This window comes from Vigna unguiculata, chromosome 9, assembly GCF_037176805.1.
Source record: "Vigna unguiculata cultivar grain cowpea cultivar isolate G323 ecotype 2 chromosome 9, ASM3717680v1, whole genome shotgun sequence".
Classification (NCBI taxonomy): domain Eukaryota; kingdom Viridiplantae; phylum Streptophyta; class Magnoliopsida; order Fabales; family Fabaceae; genus Vigna; species Vigna unguiculata.
This window is the reverse complement of record NC_140800.1, coordinates 2,957,868-2,980,055: the sequence shown is the minus strand read 5'-3', so window position 1 is coordinate 2,980,055 and position 22,188 is coordinate 2,957,868. Positions and strand designations below refer to the sequence as shown.

At 32.0% G+C, this 22,188-nt stretch overlaps 3 protein-coding genes across 5 annotated transcripts; 2 read left to right on the top strand and 1 right to left on the bottom strand.

Moving 5' to 3' along the window:
- The first annotated feature begins 211 nt into the window (after nucleotides 1-211).
- LOC114164754 (nucleosome assembly protein 1;2-like) lies at nucleotides 212-3,432 on the top strand. Its single transcript, XM_028049510.2, has 11 exons — nucleotides 212-391; nucleotides 498-541; nucleotides 714-809; nucleotides 1,217-1,309; nucleotides 1,549-1,627; nucleotides 1,703-1,764; nucleotides 1,882-2,066; nucleotides 2,182-2,359; nucleotides 2,447-2,490; nucleotides 2,613-2,805; nucleotides 3,087-3,432. Exons 1-11 carry the CDS (start codon nucleotides 346-348, stop codon nucleotides 3,153-3,155), a joined length of 1,089 nt encoding a protein of 362 aa, XP_027905311.1. The 5' UTR covers nucleotides 212-345; the 3' UTR covers nucleotides 3,156-3,432.
- Nucleotides 3,433-5,015: 1,583 nt separating this feature from the next.
- LOC114196121 (DNA repair protein recA homolog 3, mitochondrial-like) lies at nucleotides 5,016-10,988 on the top strand. Its single transcript, XM_028086653.2, has 8 exons — nucleotides 5,016-5,283; nucleotides 5,386-5,443; nucleotides 5,808-6,025; nucleotides 6,443-6,530; nucleotides 7,338-7,510; nucleotides 8,495-8,641; nucleotides 9,636-9,770; nucleotides 10,207-10,988. Exons 1-8 carry the CDS (start codon nucleotides 5,212-5,214, stop codon nucleotides 10,606-10,608), a joined length of 1,293 nt encoding a protein of 430 aa, XP_027942454.1. The 5' UTR covers nucleotides 5,016-5,211; the 3' UTR covers nucleotides 10,609-10,988.
- Nucleotides 10,989-17,003: 6,015 nt separating this feature from the next.
- LOC114162306 (putative transcription factor bHLH041) lies at nucleotides 17,004-22,062 on the bottom strand. Of its 3 annotated transcripts, none has more exons than XM_085666264.1 (8): nucleotides 21,989-22,062; nucleotides 21,225-21,347; nucleotides 20,984-21,089; nucleotides 20,869-20,883; nucleotides 20,691-20,753; nucleotides 19,945-20,601; nucleotides 19,419-19,814; nucleotides 17,004-17,282 (listed from the first exon to the last, which is right to left on the bottom strand). In XM_085666264.1, the coding sequence occupies exons 5-8, from the start codon at nucleotides 20,739-20,741 to the stop codon at nucleotides 17,199-17,201; spliced, it is 1,188 nt and encodes a 395-aa protein (XP_085522390.1). In that variant the 5' UTR covers nucleotides 20,742-20,753; nucleotides 20,869-20,883; nucleotides 20,984-21,089; nucleotides 21,225-21,347; nucleotides 21,989-22,062; the 3' UTR covers nucleotides 17,004-17,198. The 3 variants fall into 3 exon arrangements, with proteins under 3 accessions (XP_085522390.1, XP_027901949.1, XP_027901948.1); XM_028046148.2 differs by lacking the exon at nucleotides 21,989-22,062 and adding an exon at nucleotides 21,820-21,965; XM_028046147.2 differs by lacking the exon at nucleotides 21,989-22,062 and adding an exon at nucleotides 21,442-21,813.
- Between the last annotated feature and the right edge of the window lie 126 nt (nucleotides 22,063-22,188).

The following is a 22,188-nucleotide window of genomic DNA, read 5'->3' as shown; positions in this document are numbered from 1 at the left end:
TCAAATTCGATCTCAGAACCCAAATTCTAACCTACAAAGTTAGGTGTACTTGAGTAAATTTTTTCAAAAAAGTGTAGTTGGATAATTTTCCTTTTTTTTTTTTAAAAAAAAATGGCATATTGGTGAAAATTTTGGAAAGATTTTTTTTTTAGCACATTGAATTATTTAATTATGAAAATAAAATAGTAGTATTAAATAATAATAGTGTGAGGGTAAGGAGTGTTGTGTTTAAAAAGAGTGGGAGAAGAAGATTCGACGGCATCGTCAAACCCTGCTTCATTCCCCTCTTTCTAGGGTTTTAGTTCTCTTCCTGTTTCCCTCTTTTCCTCTTCAACCTTCTTCTCAATGTCCAACAACAACGATAACATCACCATGACCGATCTCACTTCTGGTTCTTTCTCCTTCCTCTCGCAATTTCATCTCTCTTTCTTTCTTTTCCTTTCTAAATCTTCTTTTTCAGTTCAAATTTGCTGAGTTCGTTTGGTTTTCGTGTGCAGCCCTCAACGAAGACAATCGCGCCGATCTAGTCAGTGCTCTCAAGGTATGCTTTACTGTTTTGCAGTTCCTGAAATCGAATTTGTTTACTCTCCATAAAGTTTTACAGATAACGATTCTTCTGCTTGCCTATCCAGAATACAAGTTTTTTTATGTTTGCTGGAGTTTTGGATTAGTTTATTGGTATATGATTTTTGCGGGACTGAATTTGTTTGCAGAGTAAGATACAGAGTCTGGCTGGACAGCATTCGGATGTTCTGGAGAGTTTATCGCCTATCGTCAGGAAGCGTGTTGAATCTCTTAGAGAGATTCAGGTATATCCTCTTGTTAATTTTTCAGTATTGATGCTGCTTCTTCTCGACTACTTATATTTTTTAACTTCAAATTTTAATTTGGGGGAGGACTGATTTGTTGAGTTTCTGATTTTTGTTGAACTTTTGTATAATCAGAAGTTAGCTTTGACTTGATGCAAAACTTTTTTGCGATGATGTAAACTTCTTTTTTAAAATATTTTATACCTTACCCTGACTATCTGTATTTATTATGTTAGGTAAAATAATTGTTGAGTTTTTTTTGTAATATTTTGAATTGGTGTTTTTATTGTTTTTCACTAATTGTTTTTCACATGAGCTTCTCCATTATTAATCTGTTATTTTTAAATTAGCTATTGTGAATGTGTTGTTGCGTAGTACCAGCTTCTTAATGTTTATTGATTGTGCAGGGCAAACATGATGAACTAGAGGCAGAATTCTTCAAGGAGAGAGAAGCTCTTGAAGCTAAGTACCAAAAGTTGTATCAGCCGTTATACACCAAGGTATCCTGAGTATTCTGTAACGTATAGACATGCATGTGATATTTAAGTTATCTTTCTGTTTTCCATAACATGCTTCTCGTAGATTCCAGACTTGGTGCTAATTGAGGCATCTTTTGTTTTTATTAATGATCTTTTAATCTATTTTGAAATTCTTCATTCTGATTTGTGTTGGATAATAATTTGATAATTTGATTTTATGTAATATTCTTGTCAATGAACTTATTAATAAATGGATGCAGCGCTATGAAATAGTAAATGGTGTTACTGAAGTGGAAGAGGCAGCAAATGAAACAACCGACAGATCAGAAGAGGATAGTGGTGAGTAGAGACTATAAAATGTCTCCTTATTATGTTGTTTCAATTCTGAGATATCAATTTGCTTGTGATTTGTAGAGAAAGGAGTACCTTCTTTTTGGCTCAATGCAATGAAAAATAATGATGTGTTGGCTGAAGAGGTTAGTCAATTTCTTACCCGCTGAATCTTCCTAGTTTTGCATCGAAGTTACATCTTTAGTTGGACTCAAATTATGTTTTTAAGTGATTCTTTTACTGTTTTTTTTTTTGTGGAGTAGATTTCAGAGCGTGATGAAGGTGCTCTCAAGTTTCTAAAAGACATCAAGTGGAGCCGGATAGATGACCCCAAAGGGTTCAAGCTTGAGTTCTTTTTTGATACCAATCCTTACTTTTCAAACTCTGTCTTGACTAAAACATATCATATGATTGATGAGGATGAACCTATATTGGAGAAAGCAATTGGGTATGGTGTTCATTTTACATGATGGTGTTATGTAATGTGTTTACACTGTTTACAGTATTGTCCAAAGGGTTAGGCTTGATGTGGATTAACTTTTGGTTGCTACCCTTTTTAATAGGACGGAAATTGAATGGTACCCGGGAAAATGCTTGACTCAGAAGGTGTTGAAGAAAAAGCCCAAGAAGGGTGCAAAGAATGCTAAACCAATTACCAAAACTGAAAACTGTGAAAGCTTCTTCAATTTTTTCAAACCACCAGAAGTTCCTGAAGATGATGATGACATTGATGAAGATTTGGTATGGCATTTTGTCACAATAAACTGAAATCTAAAACTAAAGACGAAACTTTTGTGTATTGTTATAATAGTTTCATTATTTCTACAGGCTGAGGAACTTCAGAATCAGATGGAACAAGATTATGACATTGGGTAAGCTTGATTGATGTTTTTCATTAGTACGAGCCTTATACTTTTTTGTTGAACAAGTTGCATGATTATCTTACGCTGTCTAAGCATAACGTGGTGCTCCTTGTATCTGTATTCTTGTTTAGGTCAACTATAAGGGACAAAATTATCCCTCATGCTGTATCTTGGTTTACTGGGGAGGCTGTTCAGGGAGATGAGTTTGAAGACCTGGAGGATGATGAAGACGAAGATGACGATGAGGAGGATGAAGAGGAGGATGAAGATGAAGATGATGATGACGACGAGGAAGAGGAAGAAGACAGTAAGACCAAAAAGAAGGTATAATTTAATTTATTTGGAGTATTGAACCTTGGTTTTGTTATTTGATAGGTTGGGACCTGAATTAATGCATTTGTTTTTCACCTGCATTGTTACCAATTTCCTTTGGCATGTTGCAGTCATCTGCCTCTAACGTGAGATATTTTCATTGTGGTCTGAATGAAATTATTCATGGACACATAATGTTTTCTGTTTTAAGTTTTTTTGTTTGGTATTGTGTAGTTAACTTTCTCGTTATTTTTCATTACTCTGGTCACCGCATTTGTATTTCTGATTTTCAGAAGAGTGGAAGGGCACAGATTGGTGATGGTCAGCAGGGTGAGCGACCTCCAGAGTGCAAGCAGCAGTAATTTACTTCTTTGATGTGTTGTTATGCAGCTGATGGGTATTTTTGAGGTCCTATGGTGCTTGATGGGCTTCAATTTCGTGCAGTTTTGGGTGGTCCTTTGATTCATTTTCCTCCCTAGATCCTATAGTCTGAATTTATTTATCATTTCTTTTTTTTCCATTCATTTGGAGAGAATGTGGTTATTATATATAGTCAGGGGTACTGCGATTTGTTATGTTGGACTTTGGATTTCATTTCGGGTACTGAATTATTTTATAGGTTGTGTGCTTTGGTTATTATTTATCTTGGTTAAATTTTTATACACAATTTTGTTTTTAATATGAATTGGTATAGCGTCGAAAGTACATTTTACTCATGTTATTTCTCCAAAAAAAAACGCAGCACTCCATTTTAAATGATATATTTATGGTGTTTAACGTATTAGATTCGGATGGGGCAATATTTACTTTAGTACTTAAGAAAATGAAGTTGTACACTTTCACCCTCAAGAAAATGACTAGACAAAAAATAGAAGTAGTGACGTGATGCCCTCTTGTACCGTATCAACGTCACTACGTGAATTAAATAGTGAACAGACTATATTGATATATTTGGCATCTAGTCCTGATGGATATTTAATACGATTGAAATAGAGACCTCAAACCATTAAATGTACTCTTGTGTTGAAATAGAGTCCTGGTGCCCTCTTGTGTTGATTTTTTTGTGTATCGTTTTTCTATTGTACATTATCATTAATTTTAATGTTTTAAAATATATTAAAAAATATTTAAAATATCAGTATATTTTTAATGTTGAGAATAACATTAAAAAAAATTAGTGGAGAATCTGGATTCGGTATTATTATGGCGTAATAGTGCTGGCTATTGTGTAACCAATAAGGTGTAGTTGACATATGTTTGAAGCTGAAGTGAAGATACAAGATAAACCGTCGCCAATGAATTGGCTTAGTTACAATATTTAACTGAAGTGCACACAGCAGTAATTCTGATACCCTTGATAGCAAGCTGTAGTGCAGCCCAAGTCTCATTTCCATCCCCTCCATCAATAATGCATAAAAACTACAGTTGCAATAGGTGCATAAAAAGTAATGGCTCATGAATTTTAACTTTTTCTCTCTATAATCCATGAAAATAAAAGTTATTTTGTTTACGAAGGAAGTGAACAATAGTTGGACCAAATGTTATCAGAACATATAAAGTACTTTCCATTGAATGGGCGAACGGATACACTTAAAATTAGGATGATACTTGATAAATCATGCAAATAGATGAAAACTTGGTAAAACTGGCACCAATTTGTTTTTACATGAGATAGAGGTCTATTTAGAGTTGTAAATACCAGAGGATTGTTGAAATTCATGTAGGTAAAGAAAGTGAGTTGTATAAAAGATCTTCATAAACTCATTGTTGTATCTTTCCTAGCCTAGTTCATTTTTAATGGATTGTCGCCTTAATATTCTTATCGGCTACCATTTGAATCTCGATTCATAATCCCTGGTTAATACAAAACAATTCGCGCTTAGAAAAGGGAAACCATTGATATTGAACTTCATAAACGAAAATAGAAGTATTCATATTTAAGATCGTACAAGATTGACAAGTAAAATAGAGCTCGAGATATAATTTTGAAAACAATTATAAATTATTAAATGTTTAAAAGTCATGCAGGCAAATGAAGGGACATCATTTTACACCTCACCATATTTTACGAATAAAATTCAGTACATAACAATACCATATACTTTTGTTTTTTATGTGAACTCGATAAAAGATCTAAATCAGTGAAACTTCATGGGCCTGGCCCAACAAAGATGTACACACCCCAACCTTTCCTTACACAAAATAAAAAAAAATTGTTCCCTAGGAAATTGGCAGTCAGTGGCAATGGCAATGGAAATTGAAAATGGAGGGAAAGCAAACCCTAAATTCATTGCAGCAATATAAAATTAAGAGAAAAAGAAGAGGAAAAAGACATTCTAGTTTACTTCAGATACTGACACTGCTCACTTCATTTGTGAGCAAAAACAAATTATTATTCCTTTTTAGGGCCTCTGTTCCATGGCGTGGCTGCTTCGCACCGCTAACTCTTCCCTCCTTAAATGTTCTTTCTTCCATTCCGACCTTCTGACGGTGATGCATTATATGTTTTTTTTAAAGAATATATATGTTTTAAAAAAGTTATTTGGTGCATGAATGAATGATGATGATTTTTTGGCACCCTTTTGCTTGCAGCGCTTTTGCTTCAAGCCAGGACTATTGGGCACGTCTCAAGTGTTGAACTTTTCAACTCGTAAGGGTTTTCTAAACTATTATTTCGGTTTTATTGTCTAATACAAGATTGTGGAATAAGGAATCTCTCTGTTGGAGTCACCAAGCCTGTTCATTTTTTGTGTTGACTCTCATACTTTGTTCGATATTTGTTGCTCTGAACCAAGCAGAAGCAGAAATAAATGTGCATTTCACTTGTTTTTATTGCATGGGTTTTGTGCCTTTTAGTCCTAGTAAGTTCAGATGCTGGCTTAGGGGTTGCTGTCTTTTTCTTCCTGTAACATTTTGTTATATTACTTATTCTTTTTTAGATTTTTTGGGTTCTTCTTGGAGTTTGACGCTGATTATAAGTTAATAGCCTTTTTAATTTTTTCATACACTTGAAGGAAAAAGGAGGTCTAAATCAGATGGAAGTGACTCAGGTGAAGAGGGCATGTCTAAGAAAGATGTGGCCTTACAACAAGCTATTGATCAGATCACTTCTGCATATGGGAAGGGATCTATCATGTGGCTTGGTCGTTCTGTGGCACCTAAAAATATTCCTGTGGTGTCTACTGGTTCATTTGCTCTTGATATAGCACTTGGGGTTGGAGGTCTTCCAAAGGTATCTTTTTTTCCTTTTGTACTGGAACTAATGGGGAACTCTTTCAATATATTGAATGAGTTCTTTTGTTGATGACAAAAAGCCTTTTCATTTTCTTATTGTGGGGTGGGGGTTCAATTTGGTAGATTTCTCTCTACAATTTTTTTGTGTATTTGCCAATTATAATTATACATCTTTATCTGGTCTTTGGAAATATCAATTTATATGGCTATTATATCTTGTTAATTTTGTTAGTTACTCTATAACTGCAAAATATGTGTTTGGTTATGAGATGTTGCTAGCATTTTAGTTTCCGTATATGTTAGCCACTTACTTGGGATAAATATATATCGAGAAGAGCATCAAGGAATGAAACAATTCTATGCTTCATTATGCAACTGCTACATTATGATAATTTTATGTAACTGATGTGTGTAGGGGCGTGTTGTGGAAATATTTGGTCCGGAGGCTTCTGGGAAAACAACTCTTGCTTTGCATGTGATTGCAGAAGCACAAAAGCTAGGAGGTTATCTTTATATGCTATTTTTAAAGTGACAGTTAAAATGTCAATTGCCTTTTGTTGTTTTAAATATACAATTACAATCCAACTTGTCTTATATGATCATGAAAGTAGTGTAGTGATCATTTTGTCTTTTGTGTGGCTGCCTTTTGCTTTTATTGTTATGATTTTTAATGATTTTATTTTTATTGTTATGATTTTTTAATGATTGTCTAAATCATGTTCTAATGCAGTCTTCTAACTGATCTTGTTTGAAAGTGAAAATTGTGTTTTGATCCATGATAGGGTTCTCATTTTATCAATCCATGCTTCTATACTATTAGCCAGTTTTTGATGAACTTTTAAACAAGCACTTGCCGGAGAAAATGCTAAAGTGAATGAAGGAGCTAAAAATGAATCTAACATTTTGCACAAGTATCAACTTATGCAGCTCAATTTAGAATTTCCATCTGTAACTTCTTTCTAAGCATTGATGAACTTAAGGGAGCCTGACATTCTTTCCTTTGGAAAGTCTTAAGAATAAATTTAGCTGTTGAAAATCTGGTGAAACTTAGAAACTAGTCGAAATTGAGGTTATACCGACAATTTGTATGTGCTTCCAGATTCAGTTAATAGTCCAAAACGGGTGTATCAGAAGAAGAGGTTGTTTGTGTAAGTTAATTGAGCAGAGAAGTTATCTTTTGTCTAGGGGAAGCTATGTCAAATCTGGATTTATGTTCCCATAACTTTAATGATAACTAGAAGACTCTATATTTTTGTTACCGTTTACTTTTTATGTTATCTCTTTAATTAATTTGTTTTTTTGTTATGCAGGCTACTGTGCCTTTGTTGATGCTGAGCATGCACTTGATAAGACACTTGCAGAGTCAATTGGTGTAAATACTAAGAACTTGCTTCTTTCACAACCTGATTGTGGTGAACAAGCACTTGGCCTTGTGGATACTTTAATCCGGAGTGGTTCGGTTGATGTAATTGTTGTTGACAGTGTAAGTATGGAATCCTTCATGTTTTGGTTTTATTAGTACTTACTCTGTAAGTGTGATTATTGATTGTGTACATGTCCACGGGGCGTGAATTGTGGAAGCATTAATGCACCCATTTATATGCTTTAAATAATTTGAAAAAGGTAAATGTTGAAAGACTGATGTTTCTTTATATATTAAATACGTTCCCAATATTTTCAACTTCTAGTCTTCTCATTCTCAACTGCAGTGCTTCCTACACACGTGTGTTAATATGTATGCATTGTGAAATAACCCTAATCTTAGTTATGCACTTGGAAATCGTTATTGCTGCCTATATTGTGCAGAAAATAATGTGTTGATTGCAAGTTGGGAGCCTGAAATATGTGATGTGGATACTGTTCTGCAATTAACATATTTTCTAACATAGACCCCGTCTAACTTCGATGTTAAATTTTTATGCCATGTTTGTTGGGCTTAAATTTGTTTATAGTCCCTGGAGGATGAGTGAGTTTGGTCCCTTTGAAATTTTTGTGTCCTTCCAAAATTGAAAATGATCATTTTTTATCCCTAATATATGACACAAATGAATTACTTATGTGTTGAACAACAGGTTAAATGATTATTCCAAGTAACATACCAGTGTTGTAACTTGTAATTTCTTGCGTTACCGCAAGAAAAACTTTTAAGATCCTTATAATAAATATTATTCATCTATCCTAAAAAGAGTATTAGGGACTAAAAACAGTGATTTAAAGTTTTAGATGGATGAAAATCAAATAAAAATATTTTACTGGGACTAAAACCAAAATTCACACATTTTATAAGGGATGAAAATAAATAAAAGTTTATAGGGTCCAAAATAAAAAATGTTAATTTCAAAGGGACTAAAATCATATTTCAGCCTTTTTGTTTTTCTTTTTAACTTAATATCTTGTTTCACTGGGTTGGTGTTCTTATAAGTTTTGAGCTAATGTGTACAACTTTTTGCTATGTCTCCATTTATAGGTGGCTGCTCTTGTTCCTAAAGGTGAGCTTGATGGTGAGATGGGTGATGCTCACATGGCAATGCAAGCTAGGTTGATGAGTCAGGCTCTTCGGAAATTGTGCCACTCTTTGTCTCTTTCACAGTGTATATTGGTTTTTATAAACCAGGTATTAGCTGCAGTTGCATTGCATCGGTATCAAATTTCCTATGGTTAAATGGATATTATAGTCTTATGTGTACTCATTTCATCTTTGTCTTTGAGTATGTTTTGTGGACCTTCTGAACCAAAGGGCTTTGCTTTCTAATTTGTGGTTGAGATTGGTCAGTCTTACAGTCAATGTGGTTTTAGGTTCACTATTACGTGTTTGCTGTTGTAATTATCATGTTTTATAACTTTTCTTGATTGTTATGTTGTATTTAAATTAAAGGTTTGTTCCCTATCTATCTTTTTTCCTTCCTATTTACTGTTTTTGCCTAGCTACATTTTCTTGCTCTTTCTTTTTTACCCAGTTAAAGCTGCGTGAGTACAAGATTTAGTGCCTGCTTTTATTTGTGGAATTTAGAGGTAAAAAGCTAAGCTATAAAATAATCGACAGCTGTGGTCAAGGGATGTACTACAACATGCATATGGTGTCCTGGAATATCCATATATTCAAATTCAACTGATTATATCTTTTTCGAATATGTTATGGTATTAGCCTTTTCCTGGTGTATATATCAGACCCAGTAAACTCTAAAATAAGATGAAATGTGTTAATGTACTTTTGTTTTCTTGATTATATAAATTAGTTGAATGTGATATTGATCTATTTGTACTGAAGTATTGGTGTGCCAGTTTCTATTTGCTTATTAACCAATTTTATGCATTTGTGATATTGATTGTGCTGGATTGAGGTTGTTTTTTGATCCCAGGGAATGTTTATGCATTTGTGATATTGATTGTGCTGGATTGAGGTTGTTTTTCGATCCCAGGGAATATTCTTGACTTGCATGTTTCTAGATTTTACTGTTTGTACACACTTACACTCACACACACTCATACATATATTGTATAAAAATGTGTCTATTCCTTTAAGTATAAGTAATTCTGTTGAAATTACTTGAGACTTGAGAGAACTGGTTACCTTTTAGTTATGGGAATTCTTGTGTATGCTTCTCCAGGTGAGGTCAAAGATTTCTACTTTTGGGGGATTTGGTGGTCCTACTGAAGTTACATGTGGTGGTAATGCACTGAAGTTTTATGCTTCTGTGAGGCTAAATATCAAAAGAATTGGGTTTATCAAGAAGGGGGAAGAGGTAGAAATCATCTTCAAACTCTTCCATGCACACTGCATTACTATTCCCATGCCTTCTCAACTAGCATGGTTTCAAATAAGCATGAATAAATACGTGAACTTTTCACTTCTCTTTCTAATACATTGTAATTTGTACCTTTACACAAGTACTATAAATAACAATTAGATAGCAGATCTTTATAAGAAACCAAGCAAAATTGTTTTACATAATATTTTGTTGGATGCATTGGAAGATTGTTCTGATGGTGACCCTTAAACCAGTGCTCTTCACTAGCTATCTGCTGTTGACTCTTTTTTTCACACTTAATCTTCTGTATGTGGTCTCTGCTTGTGCAATATTTCATAGCGGCAGGTCTTAATATTGATTTGAACAATACATTAGTCTCTAATTTATGATATAAAATGAATACTTATTCTTAATGGCATTTCTTTTGCAGACTTTGGGAAGTCAGGTTCTTGTCAAGGTTGTGAAGAACAAGCATGCCCCTCCATTTAAAACTGCACAGTTTGAGCTTGAGTTTGGCAAGGGTATAAGTAGAGAAGCAGAGGTTATAGAGTTGAGCATAAAACACAAACTCATAAGGAAGAGTGGTTCATTTTATGAATATAACGGCCAGAATTTCCATGGCAAGGATGCTCTAAAGAGGTTTCTGGTGGACAGTGACAGTGTACAAGAATTAGCAACAAAGCTCAGGGAGAAGATTCTTAATGCGGCTCCGGAACTTGACCCGGAGGAGCAGGTGATGATCGAAGACGTTATGGAACAAATGGAAGAAATGGTATCTCTTGATTCTACTGATGAAACTGCTTCTGATGCTGCTGCTGCTGTAGAAGCATAAATTTGTTAGTAACCTTAAAATATAGGGTGCTGCAGTTTCCCTGCTTCAAAAAGGAAACCCTACTCAGAAGGGCTGTCCCAGATGAAGGTGGCTCTAACAAGGTGAAAAGGATGCCACATGGTTCTTAGTTTGGAACAAATTTTCCTCCTTGTGAGCATAAGGCACATTGCCTTTGTAAATTGAAATTTTTGGTCATTTTATGCGAGCCATCATGAGTCCTGTGGTGCATCTAAGTTTTGTGACTGATGAGGAATCAAGGGCCCTAGGCTCATCAAAACTTCAGTCATTTATATGATTCTGTGTGTATATGTATTCCTTGTAAGAATTTTGCATGAATCAACACTATTAGATGAATATCTTGGTGATAATATTTTAGCTTAGTATATGAGACTTATGCTGTGTTTGGATGCAAGTCATGATCTACAATGAATTCAAATTACAAAATGATGCAGAAGCTTATTCTAGCTACTTCTGCTTTTGTATGTATACATGTTGATCTCAACACTATTGATTATATAATTATTCAACTTTGACACAACTTATTTATAAAATGTTATGAAATAATGAGTAGAGCTTTGATAAATTTTGTAAGAAAGTTAATTTAAGTTTGATTTAATTCTGTAAAATTAGCTTAAAAGGTGAGCTTTGTCTCTATATTCTGTAGTTTTTTCAACAATAAGTTTAGACACTGTACGCAAATAAGATTTTTGTTTTTCTTTATTATTAGTACTGGTTTAAAAATATGTTTCTTTATTGAAAATGTAGCATTTATTTCTCCTACTCTTTTACGGTGACATTTAATAATTTAGCAAAAAAATGAATTTGTCAACGTTAAAATCATTAGCTTTTACTTTGAAAACTTGAAGTGACTGCGCAATCAACGATGCGTTATGAAGAAAAAATGAACTGAAAATGCGTCACTTCCGAATGTGTCCTTCAGTTAGGCATAACAAGAATTTAGTCCAATCTAACAAATTTCCATTTCTATATGAAGCTTGGATTATTAAAACTTTACCATTATGTAAGTATTTTCAACATGGTTACATCAAAGGTAGGAAATAATTTTCATCAGTTGTTGGAATGGATATGACTAAAGAAACTTGTCTATAAATATTTTTAAGAGAAAAAAAAATTCCTATTTGTCAAATTTGAATTAAAAGTAATTTTTAAGGAAAGTAATATGAAATATTGAAAAAAATATTGCAAAAAAAAAAAATAAATGAAGAAACTATAATTTATTATATAAAAATTTGTAACATGGTTTCTCTTCATAATCAATGTTTTCAACATTTCACTTTAAAAACTAATTCTACTAAAATTTAAATAAAAGGTATCTGGATTTACCAAGTATTAGATGTCCAGAATATTTGAAAAATCATGACCTAACCTTTTAGGAAGATTCGGAATAGATCTTATTGAAGAAAAGAGAGAAACTAAAAACTATATTTTGTCTTAAAAATTTATTGAAAGGTTTGAAGAATTTGGGAGGAGATGGAGAGTCAAAACCGCCGTCTCAAAAGCTCACAACAGATTTTCCACATAGAATTTTGATTGACTAACGTTGTAATCTTAAGAATAAGTACAAAATAATTGTGGGTATTTAATATGACTTTGTTATCATTTTGACCATCTTTTGAATTCAAACTGAATGTACCCATCAATGTGTGTTTTTCATTGCCAAATGTTGTTGCTCCAATGGTCCCTGTAACAAAAATGGCTGTCTCGTAACATTAGGTACCAAAATTGGTTTTGACTTGCATGTCAACTACTAGCCATGATTAGTAAATTGCTTTCGTCTTTTAATTCATAAATAAAAATTAAAAAAAAAACATAATTTAAAAAATAATTAATAGACTAATATGGATTCATTTTATCATATCTAAGTAGCCTTATAATATTTAATCAATACAAGAAATTTTAAATTAGTTTTAACCTTGATCTTATTGTAATTGAAAAGTTCCTTGCATCAAGTACTTATCACACGAACACAATAAATAGGAAAGTTAAAAAATCTGTTAAGAAAGTTTAACACAATTAATTAAACAATGAGAATTATTTAATTTATATTTAAGAGTTTAACCCTCAAAACCAATCCAATTCATATGACATACTAATGTACCGACAACAAATGTATGAGATACACGTGGCTTTAAACCAGTCAGTTTGGTCTTCGGATGATAGGAATTTTGTTTTTGTTTATATATATATATATATATATATATATATATATATATATATATATATATATATATATATATATATATATATATATATATATGATACTGCCATTTTAACATTGTTAGAAACCCAGTTTGACTGGGATTTAGTGGGTAGACCGAATTGAATTAATAATTAGATAAAAAAATATATATTTGACCTTTATATATATATATATATATATATATATATATATATATATATATATATATATATATATATATATATATATATATATATATATATATATATAAAGAGGAATGATCAATATAAATTTCATCAAATATTATTAAAAATAAACAACAATGGGATAGTAATAGAGTCATGAATTATATTTTAGTATATTTTAAAATACATATATTAAGTTACTTTTTAATTTATATAAATGAAATATCAAATACTTTTAGATTAATATAAATTTTGTATATAACAGCTATGTGAATAATTTTAATTTCAATCATACATGGTTAATTTTAGGATTCTGCCATGCACTTTTTTATTTAGGTATTTGTATTTGTTAGTAAGAGTTTGATTTTAGTTGAGTTATTTTTCACTGATAATATTTTAAAATTTAAACTGTAAAATTATATTGTATTTAATTTTTTTTATTTCATATATTAACATTTATTAATATGAAAATTGAAATTTTAGTTGAACTTATCAAGCCATATTAGAAATATATAATATATTTTTTAATGCACATAAACTTGCAACAATTTATATTATACGATGAAAATATAATACACCAATTCAACCTTTCAAAACCTTTTAACAAAAATAATAAATAATAAATTTATAAATATAAAGTAGTTAATTAGTAGGACATGAATAAATTTATATAGAAAAAAATGTAAATTCTTAGTGTGACAACAAATAAATAACTAAAAGTAAAAAATATATTTTCATGATCATCATATCAAACTCTTTTTCTCTACATTGTCAACATTGATATAATAAACTCTATAATCAATAATATCAAGTTTATCAACCCTGACATGAGAAAAAATTGAATCAATACCACCTATAAATATTGTGAATTTTTTAAATTAATCATGAAATAAATAAATAACTTTAAAAGCAAATTAAAAACAAAACACATCCAATCAAAATAAAAAAAAATACAAAATTATTAGATTTTTTGTTAGAAAAAATGTTGAGAGAATCGGTACAAATGAATCATAAACATTCACTAGTACAGAAAAGTAAAGAGATTTGACATCGGTTATTTTCATAGTTCTATGTTTTCTAACTAAAACATATCAAGGTGAAGTAAAAAAAAGAAGACTTTAGGCTTTAGTTCTTAATTGAAGCATATTCTTTATAGATAGATTTCAGTTGCCTCCAGAACCGAAGTCTATATGTGATATTAAAAAAAAAAACATTGACGTGTACGAGATGGGCAACACAATAAGCAATGCTTGGACAATGGAAGGAGAATGCGTGAAAAATGGATTAAAGAAATGGAGTAAGGTGTGACCTTAATGAACTTGTGACGAAGATCAAAATACGTCATTGTGTGTCTCCTCATTGCGAACAAACATTAAACATACTAAAACAAATTCGAGAAAGAGGAAAACAAACCTCCAAACAACAAGAGATGATTTGTGGCTACCAATAATGGAAATGGATAGGAGAGGAGAATAAGATGTTTCACGACAATCAACAATGGCAATGGAGAATGATTCACGTGGAGAGGAGATCAATAATGACCTATTAAGTTATAATGGAAAAAGGATAGTGTGGGTTTTTGCAAGTGTAGAGGAGATAAAAAGATTCTACAGCGGCACAATGTTGTGGTAGAAAAATAACGTTGCCAAAAATTGAGTGCTAGGCAGAAGAATAGACTTCGGTTATTTATTTGTATAATCGAAGCTTATAATTGTGGTGCAAATATTTTCAAAAAATGTCACCACGTCATTATAAGTTTCGTTCTTTAAATATCCGAAGCATGTACAATATATGCTTTGATTATTTTACAACCAAAACCTATATTTGTGCAAATAACTTAAAAAATGTTACCACATTTTGAAAGAATTCATTTTTTCTTGAAATCGAAGCCTATTAGACAAAGTTAAATCATCTTTTTGCATTAATGATTCCATAAATAATCAAGAAATTACTTTCAATAAAAAAATCTCAATGAAACATTGGGATACTCCAACTCATCTATACAAAATGTCAAAAGATTAAATGCAAAAAGAATGTAAATATATAAGCAACATTGGAGCTTAGATCCCTAAACCCGAAAAATTAACCTAATACAAATAAACTTTCCCCATAAAAACACCCCTTGTATTGCGATGCAAATTCGAATTGACAAATCTATTATGTGACTTAAATTTGAATCTATAGATATTTTACTTTGGTTGAATGTAGTTCGAGTCAATGTGTGATAAGTGAACAAAACTCAAACCTTTACAAGTTTACATGCTAAGTCTAAATAAAACCTAAAACGTAAACAAACCTTAAATTCTATAATAATTAAGGTTGAATTCATATTCTTCCAATCTTTAAGTTCATTCAAATCATATATACGCTACAAAAATATCTAATTTTAATGGGGATTTATTACTGGGGTTATATATAACCGTTTAATTTTAAGTAAAAATTAGAATTAGTCAATCTTTAAATTTTTTGATCAATTTAGTTCTTTGATTTTAGAAATGCATTAATTTAGTCATTTTAGCCAAATTTTGTTAAACTTACTAAAATTTGATTAAAATGATTAAATCTATGCAATTTTAAACATAAAAGACTAGATTGATCCAAAATTTTGAAGAGAGATTAATTCCAATTTTTTTTTTCGAACATTAAGGAACATAAACATATTTTATCATATTTAATTATAGCCACAACCCTTACGTATCTAAAACTTCCAATTACTACTATCATAAAAAATTTAGGATTCTATTTTACATTTAAACCACCTATAATTTCGCTTTCCATATTTCTTTACTTCTTCTTAATTTACCATTTATCTAATTACATAAATTATTCTTCAATCTTACATTTTTTTTTTATAAATGTCATAAGAAATTTTATTAGATATTCACTACTAGAAATTATCATATTACATTGGATTTTTCCTTCTAATTTGTTAAAAAAATTTGCAAGAAAAGACGGTTTTTTACCATTTTTTGTAAAAATTTTGATTGACAGATAATTCCTTCATAGGTAATCATTTCCTACAAAATTATAAAATTTGCAGGTATTTCCTACAAAATTTGTTGCAGAAAGTGTTTTATACAAAATATTTTGCAAGAAAATTAGTAGCAATTTCTTGCAAATTTTTTTTCATAACAAAATTTGTAAATATTTCCTACGAAAAAAATTTTCAAAACAAAATTGGCAGGAAATATGATTTTTTTTAGTAGTGATTGTTCTTTTCATTATAAGAGTTTTATTAGATAATGTTCTCTTCACACAATGAGTTTTATTGGATATTAAAGGTTGTAATGCGAGGTAGTTTGGCTCGTTTAGGCCTGTTGCATATTTGATTCGCAAAATATGAGTTAGATTGGCCCGTCCACTTTTGAAATGTGATTTCAAATATCTAACCCACCTCGTATTAAGTTTTATCCACGAATATGTAGGCTGGCTCGCGTAAAAAACAATAATAAATATTTATTTTAAATTTCTTAAGAACACTGTGATTTATACCACATATTTATTTTATTTTTCGTGATATTTAAAATAATGAAAAAAAAGAATGTTATTTTATAGGAACAATAGGAAGCTTTAATTCTTATAAACAAGTCGTGGTGTTTGTATATATATGTAAGGGAATATAGCTTTGTCAGGTCAACAACTGAGGCTCCTTTTTCTAATAGATATATTGTTCTTTTCGCATGTCACCATTTTAAAAAATATTATTAGGTATATATGAACAATTACCATTAAGGTAAATATCATTGAATTTAAATAATTACTACTCCATCCATAACTATTTATGATTAATATATATATATATATATATATATATATATATATATATATTAAGAAATTTTTAATGATGAAACATATACTTATATTTAAATCAAATGTATATATTAATATTTCGAACTTTACTGCTCATTAATGAAATTCAGTACAATAGAGAAAAATAAATATTAACTATGCTTGAATTTTTAAAACATAATCATGTTGACACAAAAAAACTAAAAGGTCTACTAGAGTCATGAAAAAGGATATGTAATGATAAATTAGTAGAGAAAAATGGGCATATTCAATACTAATTAAGATCAACTGCTGAAACTAACACAAATTATAATAAATATGCAGACCTAATTAATAAAACCAATTTAATCATGAAACCAACGTATAACAACAACTTGGATTTGATGGAGAAAGAGTGGTAAAGTTTTTGGTCAAAGTTATTGGTCCTCTTGGTACTGTGCCAAGTCACCAACCACTCTTCTCACAGCTTCCTCGAAGGTACACTCGTCCCAATCACTTCCCTACACAAACATCAAAAACCTCATTATTCTTCACACCAATAACAACTGTCCCTACTAAATAAACTTAGTCTTTGAGAGTGACTTTGTGGTTTTTTGTGAGTTTTACTGTCATTTCTGACATATGTGATGCCAAATACTACATGCAACCACCACAAGTTTAGTTTTCTTCTTTTAGGAGGCAACTTTATACGTATGGAAGTTATCATCATATTCATGCTGACTCATGCATATGTTCTATGGCTGCCAAAATAGAACCAACTTTTTTGAATTGAATATGCCATTTTCTGACATCATGGGATGCTGACAAACCACACCTTCACTATCATCAACTGCACTTTCGAAGTGTTGGGAATAGTCCAAGTGTGAGTCAAAGTCCCACATTGGATAGAAAAGACAAAGTTAAACACTATATAAGAATAAAGGCCCATAACAACATAGCCTTAAGGTTTTGGTGTAAAAGTGGTGTCTAAGGTCTTATATGTGTAAGACTAATGTTATATAACCATATAGAACCACAATCTCTCAATGACCATAACTATGCCATGACCATGACTATAAACCATATATGAAAAAATATAACCTATCAGTGGTATCAGAGCCGATGGTTCGGAGTGACTGACCGCATAACCACCACCATAAACAAAAAGGGGTCACCGATGTGACTGACCGCATAACCATAACCAAAGGGGTCAAAAAGGGGTCATCGATGTGACTGACCGCATAACCATAACCAAAGGGGTCACTCATACCTGAAGGGAAATATACCATATGAAAAAGAAAAAAAAATAAGGGACTCACCCTTGAGGGGAGATGTTGGGAATAGTCCAAGTGTGAGTCAAAGTCCCACATTGGATAGAAAAGACAAAGTTAAACACTATATAAGAATAAAGGCCCATAACAACATAGCCTTAAGGTTTTGGTGTAAAAGTGGTGTCTAAGGTCTTATATGTGTAAGACTAATGTTATATAACCATATAGAACCACAATCTCTCAATGACCATAACTATGCCATGACCATGACTATAAACCATATATGAAAAAATATAACCTATCACGAAGTTACTTCGTTTTAACTTTAAAACATTAATTGTAACAAAAAAAGAAATTTATTTTTCCATCATTGTATATTCTGATCAAGGGGGGTTCTTGGATCCTGCCGAAAAGAAGCCGCCACTTTTTTCCTCATCGAATTCTGATTTTGTATGCAGAATTCTACTCTCTCAATAATGCAGAGATAATAGACTTGTCCTGCGCCACCCACTTTTGAAAAGTTTGACACACTGCAAATGGTTACTATCATCTATATAAACATTCTTTTATTTGAATATTTATGTTCTTCATGCGTGCTGGTTTTGAAACTTATCATCTTCCTTATTATATTTTCATGAACAAACTTTCTGTACTTTACTATATATATATATAACACTAAAACTACTTCATATATAATATATATTTTCTATCTCCCTCACGTATATTTTAGCCACATGTGGCTATCAACGTGTATACATATATATATATATATATATATATATATATATATATATACCAGTTGCTGATATGTATAATTAATTACAACTTTATATAGTTTATGTGTTTTGATCCTGTGGACCATCCTATTTATATTTATATTTATATATAGCTTGATTCAATATAAGAACTGGAGAAGTAGCAGGTGAAAATACTCGACTTGGTTTAAATCAAATGCGCATAGGCAATTTGTTCCTGTAAAAAGCCTAATTGTAATCAACTAATACTCGTAACCTTATACTAAGAAAAATATTTACAATGCAATAAAAAAATCTATATGTAACACGAAACAATATCAGTTGATAGAGTTGTTTTCATAACTATAGTTTTTTGTAAAATAAAATAATCAATGTAAATATATGCATGCTGGTATTTTGATATATCGTATTAGTAGTGTAATCTATATACCAAATCTTATACTATAGTATTGTCTATCGTATTGTCTATATACCAAATCTTATACTATACTATATGACAATGGTATTGTCTGTTGAACCGACAATGTAAAACAAAAATTATACATGACAACAGCTTCCATTATCATATAACATTTGAGTCTAACTAAGTACAGTATTTCATGAATTGTTGTAGAGATAAACATACACATACCTGAATAATCCTTAATCTGAAGGTAAGTTGATGAATGACATTATTATTCCCCTCTGCAATGTGGGTGTTTGCGTCCATGGAAACCAAGCTCACGCTGAGACACTGTTTTAAGAATTCCAATAAGCAGATTGACAAATCAATTTGAGAAACCTGTGCTCTCACATTCACTTGCAACTCCACCATTCGCTCCTGTGACGAGCTTGATTCGGGTACATGAGAAACTCGGACACTTAATCTTTCATTCGGAGATAATCTAGCCTTGCTTTCTTCAGTTGTAGGTTCTTTGGATGGCAAAAATGATGTCAAACCCTCATTCCTTTTGCTTAGTTGATCAACTTCAGCCATCAGAGAGCTCAATGTGTCCTTTGCTGCTATTAGTATAGACGCTTTATCTTTCTAACAAATTACACCATGTTAAAATTCAAGGCCTTAATTGGAATGAATACACCACACATCAAATGTTGTCAAAGTTTGAATTATCATATATTGCTTATAGAAGAACATAGAATGGATTAGTTTTCAGTACCTTTGTTCCCGGAGGAAGTAAGGCTCTAAGTGCTTGGAAATTCTCGTTTAGTTTCTCACGCCTTCTTCTCTCTGATATCATATGATGCAGCTGGGTATTAGTGGGACGGGAAGTTGCTTGAATGCGTTCTCTCATTCTCATGAAATTCAAGTTTCTAAAGAATGTTAAAGATCTCTTCATGAAGCTTTGCTTTCTGATATTGGAAGCCATGTTGGGGCCAATGTCTGATCTGTATCTCTGGAAAGCACTGGCATCTGGATGAACCACTGGAGCAAAGGGCAAGTTTTGGTGGTGATGAGAAGTTGGAGATATAACATGGAGAATTGCTCTCATGATTGCATAATGTTCGGTTTCTGGTGTGGGGAATTGGGTTAGAGGGGCTTGTGCCAGTGCTTCAATGGCTTGTTGGTGAGGACCAGTGGCTGTGTTTGGCACTGGCTGCATTGGTAACACTCTTGCTCCTCCAAGTGTTTCAGGAAAGTGGGATTGTGAAGTGCCTGGAATACTGAACAGAAGAGATGAGTATTCAGGGCTACCTGTGGATATTGATCTCAAAGAAGATGAAGATGATGTAGGAGGGTTTTGATCAATTTGCTGAGACTGTCCAGTGGAAAATTCTCCAGGAAACAAACTTCTAAGTGCTGTTTGAATGTCAACCTGCACAGAAAAAACTCAAAATTCAATTCATTCACGATAGATACCTCCTATGGTTAATGGAACATGGCATTACATATATAGTTTCTTACTTGGGACATGTTTAAGAAACCGAGCTCAATTTCTCCTTTGTTACACCCCATGAAAACAGCACTCTGAGAAGAATAAGGCACAGACATTATTAGTTATAAGATTCCTGGTTCATCATGAATCTCACTAGGAAACAAAGTTAATGTAAAGTATTTTCAGGTTCCTTGACAACAGACGAACCTTAATCCTTGCCTCCTGTAAAATAAAAAAGAAAAAACTAATCTTAGTATAAAGAGATGCTTAAATGTATAACTTTGAAGATAATTAATTCTCTTCCGTCAGAAGAATAAACTACCTGAAAGAATTGTGTTTGTATTTCTGTTGATGCAAGTCTCAGAAGTTCCAATCGTTGCAACTCTAGGTAGGGACGCTGGTTCCGAAAAGCTAGTCCAGGAACACGGCTGAATAAAACAAAAGCACACGTTTACCTTTTTGTTAAAAACCAAACTGTTTATTTATTGCATTCAAAATGCAAATAAATATGTCGATTTGCGTTAAAAGTTATATATGGAACACAACACAAGAGCTAGCCTTACTCATCATTAACATCAAATGTTAAGGTTCTGAACTGTCTGAAAAGCTGTTGTGCCACAGTCCCCAAACTAGAACCTGGTTGGTCGTTTGTTACATTGTAGATACCATCCAAGAAGCACAAACGACTATTTTTGCCAAAAAAGAAAAAAACACAGACCAAGTTGTGATCAGAAGTATGACATGTTTATAATGAAAATAGAATAATGTGTGTGAATATACTTGGGTGAAATAGAATCATATGCCCATAGACAGATGTAGCTGCAGCCAAAAGACTGCAGCAGAAATTGGATAAAATCAGCCCTGGCGGCTACAGGAAGAGAGAAGACATTTTCCATGGGGTGCATGATGCTTGATGCTAATGCTTTTGCATCATGATCATGAGATAGAAGAGAATATGTTTTGTGCCTCTAGTAATACTTTTCTTCTCCTTTCTACATGCCATTTGAATTTACTTTTTGGAGATGCAATCTACTGCTATATGAGTGAGGGAGTGGCTTGGTTTCATTGGCAAAATAACCAAAAATAAAAAATCACAGAGATACAAAGAAAAGAATGTATGAAGCATGGTATGTTTGGGAGACAAATTAATCTTCAAACCTCATAAATAATAATCCATTGAAAATTTCAAGATGGGTATTTATTTCACGTGTGAAAGAAAGAAAGAATCAAAGAGAGAAAGAAAGGGTTTTGAAAAGTACTAAAGTATATCGGAAGAGACATGGTAAGAAATGTGAAAGGCAAATGAATAAATGAATGGAGGAGAAACCTGGACGTAGGAAAAAGAAATGTGGTGTCTGAAACACTGAAGTGAGAGAAGAAGATGGGAAGAAAGAAGAGGACATTGAGATGGAAAGTGAAAGGATGAAAGGGAATGGTGGAAAAGTAGTAAAGTCAAAGTCCATGCTTGAATGTTTTGAAAATTAGTCAAGGGTGGAAGGCACGGTGTTTGTTTCCACATTTCTTTTG

What these genes read in the sequence shown, in the direction of transcription:
- LOC114164754 (XM_028049510.2), top strand. Translation starts at nt 346, where the DNA reads ATGTCCAACAACAACGATAACATCACCATGACCGATCTCACTTCTG. An exon ending in ATCAGCCGTTATACACCAAG is followed by an intron (nt 1,310 to 1,548) that starts GTATCCTGAGTA and finishes AAATGGATGCAG; the next exon opens with CGCTATGAAATAGTAAATGG. An exon ending in ATATTGGAGAAAGCAATTGG is followed by an intron (nt 2,067 to 2,181) that starts GTATGGTGTTCA and finishes CCTTTTTAATAG; the next exon opens with GACGGAAATTGAATGGTACC.
- LOC114196121 (XM_028086653.2), top strand. Translation starts at nt 5,212, where the DNA reads ATGGCGTGGCTGCTTCGCACCGCTAACTCTTCCCTCCTTAAATGTTCT. An exon ending in GGGTTGGAGGTCTTCCAAAG is followed by an intron (nt 6,026 to 6,442) that starts GTATCTTTTTTT and finishes TGATGTGTGTAG; the next exon opens with GGGCGTGTTGTGGAAATATT. An exon ending in AGAAGCACAAAAGCTAGGAG is followed by an intron (nt 6,531 to 7,337) that starts GTTATCTTTATA and finishes TTTGTTATGCAG; the next exon opens with GCTACTGTGCCTTTGTTGAT.
- LOC114162306 (XM_028046147.2), bottom strand. Translation starts at nt 21,566, where the DNA reads ATGCACCCCATGGAAAATGTCTTCTCTCTTCCTGTAGCCGCCAGGGCT. An exon ending in ACATTTGATGTTAATGATGA is followed by an intron (nt 21,090 to 21,224) that starts GTAAGGCTAGCT and finishes TGTTTTATTCAG; the next exon opens with CCGTGTTCCTGGACTAGCTT. An exon ending in TCAGATTAAGGATTATTCAG is followed by an intron (nt 17,283 to 19,418) that starts GTATGTGTATGT and finishes ATGTTTGTGTAG; the next exon opens with GGAAGTGATTGGGACGAGTG.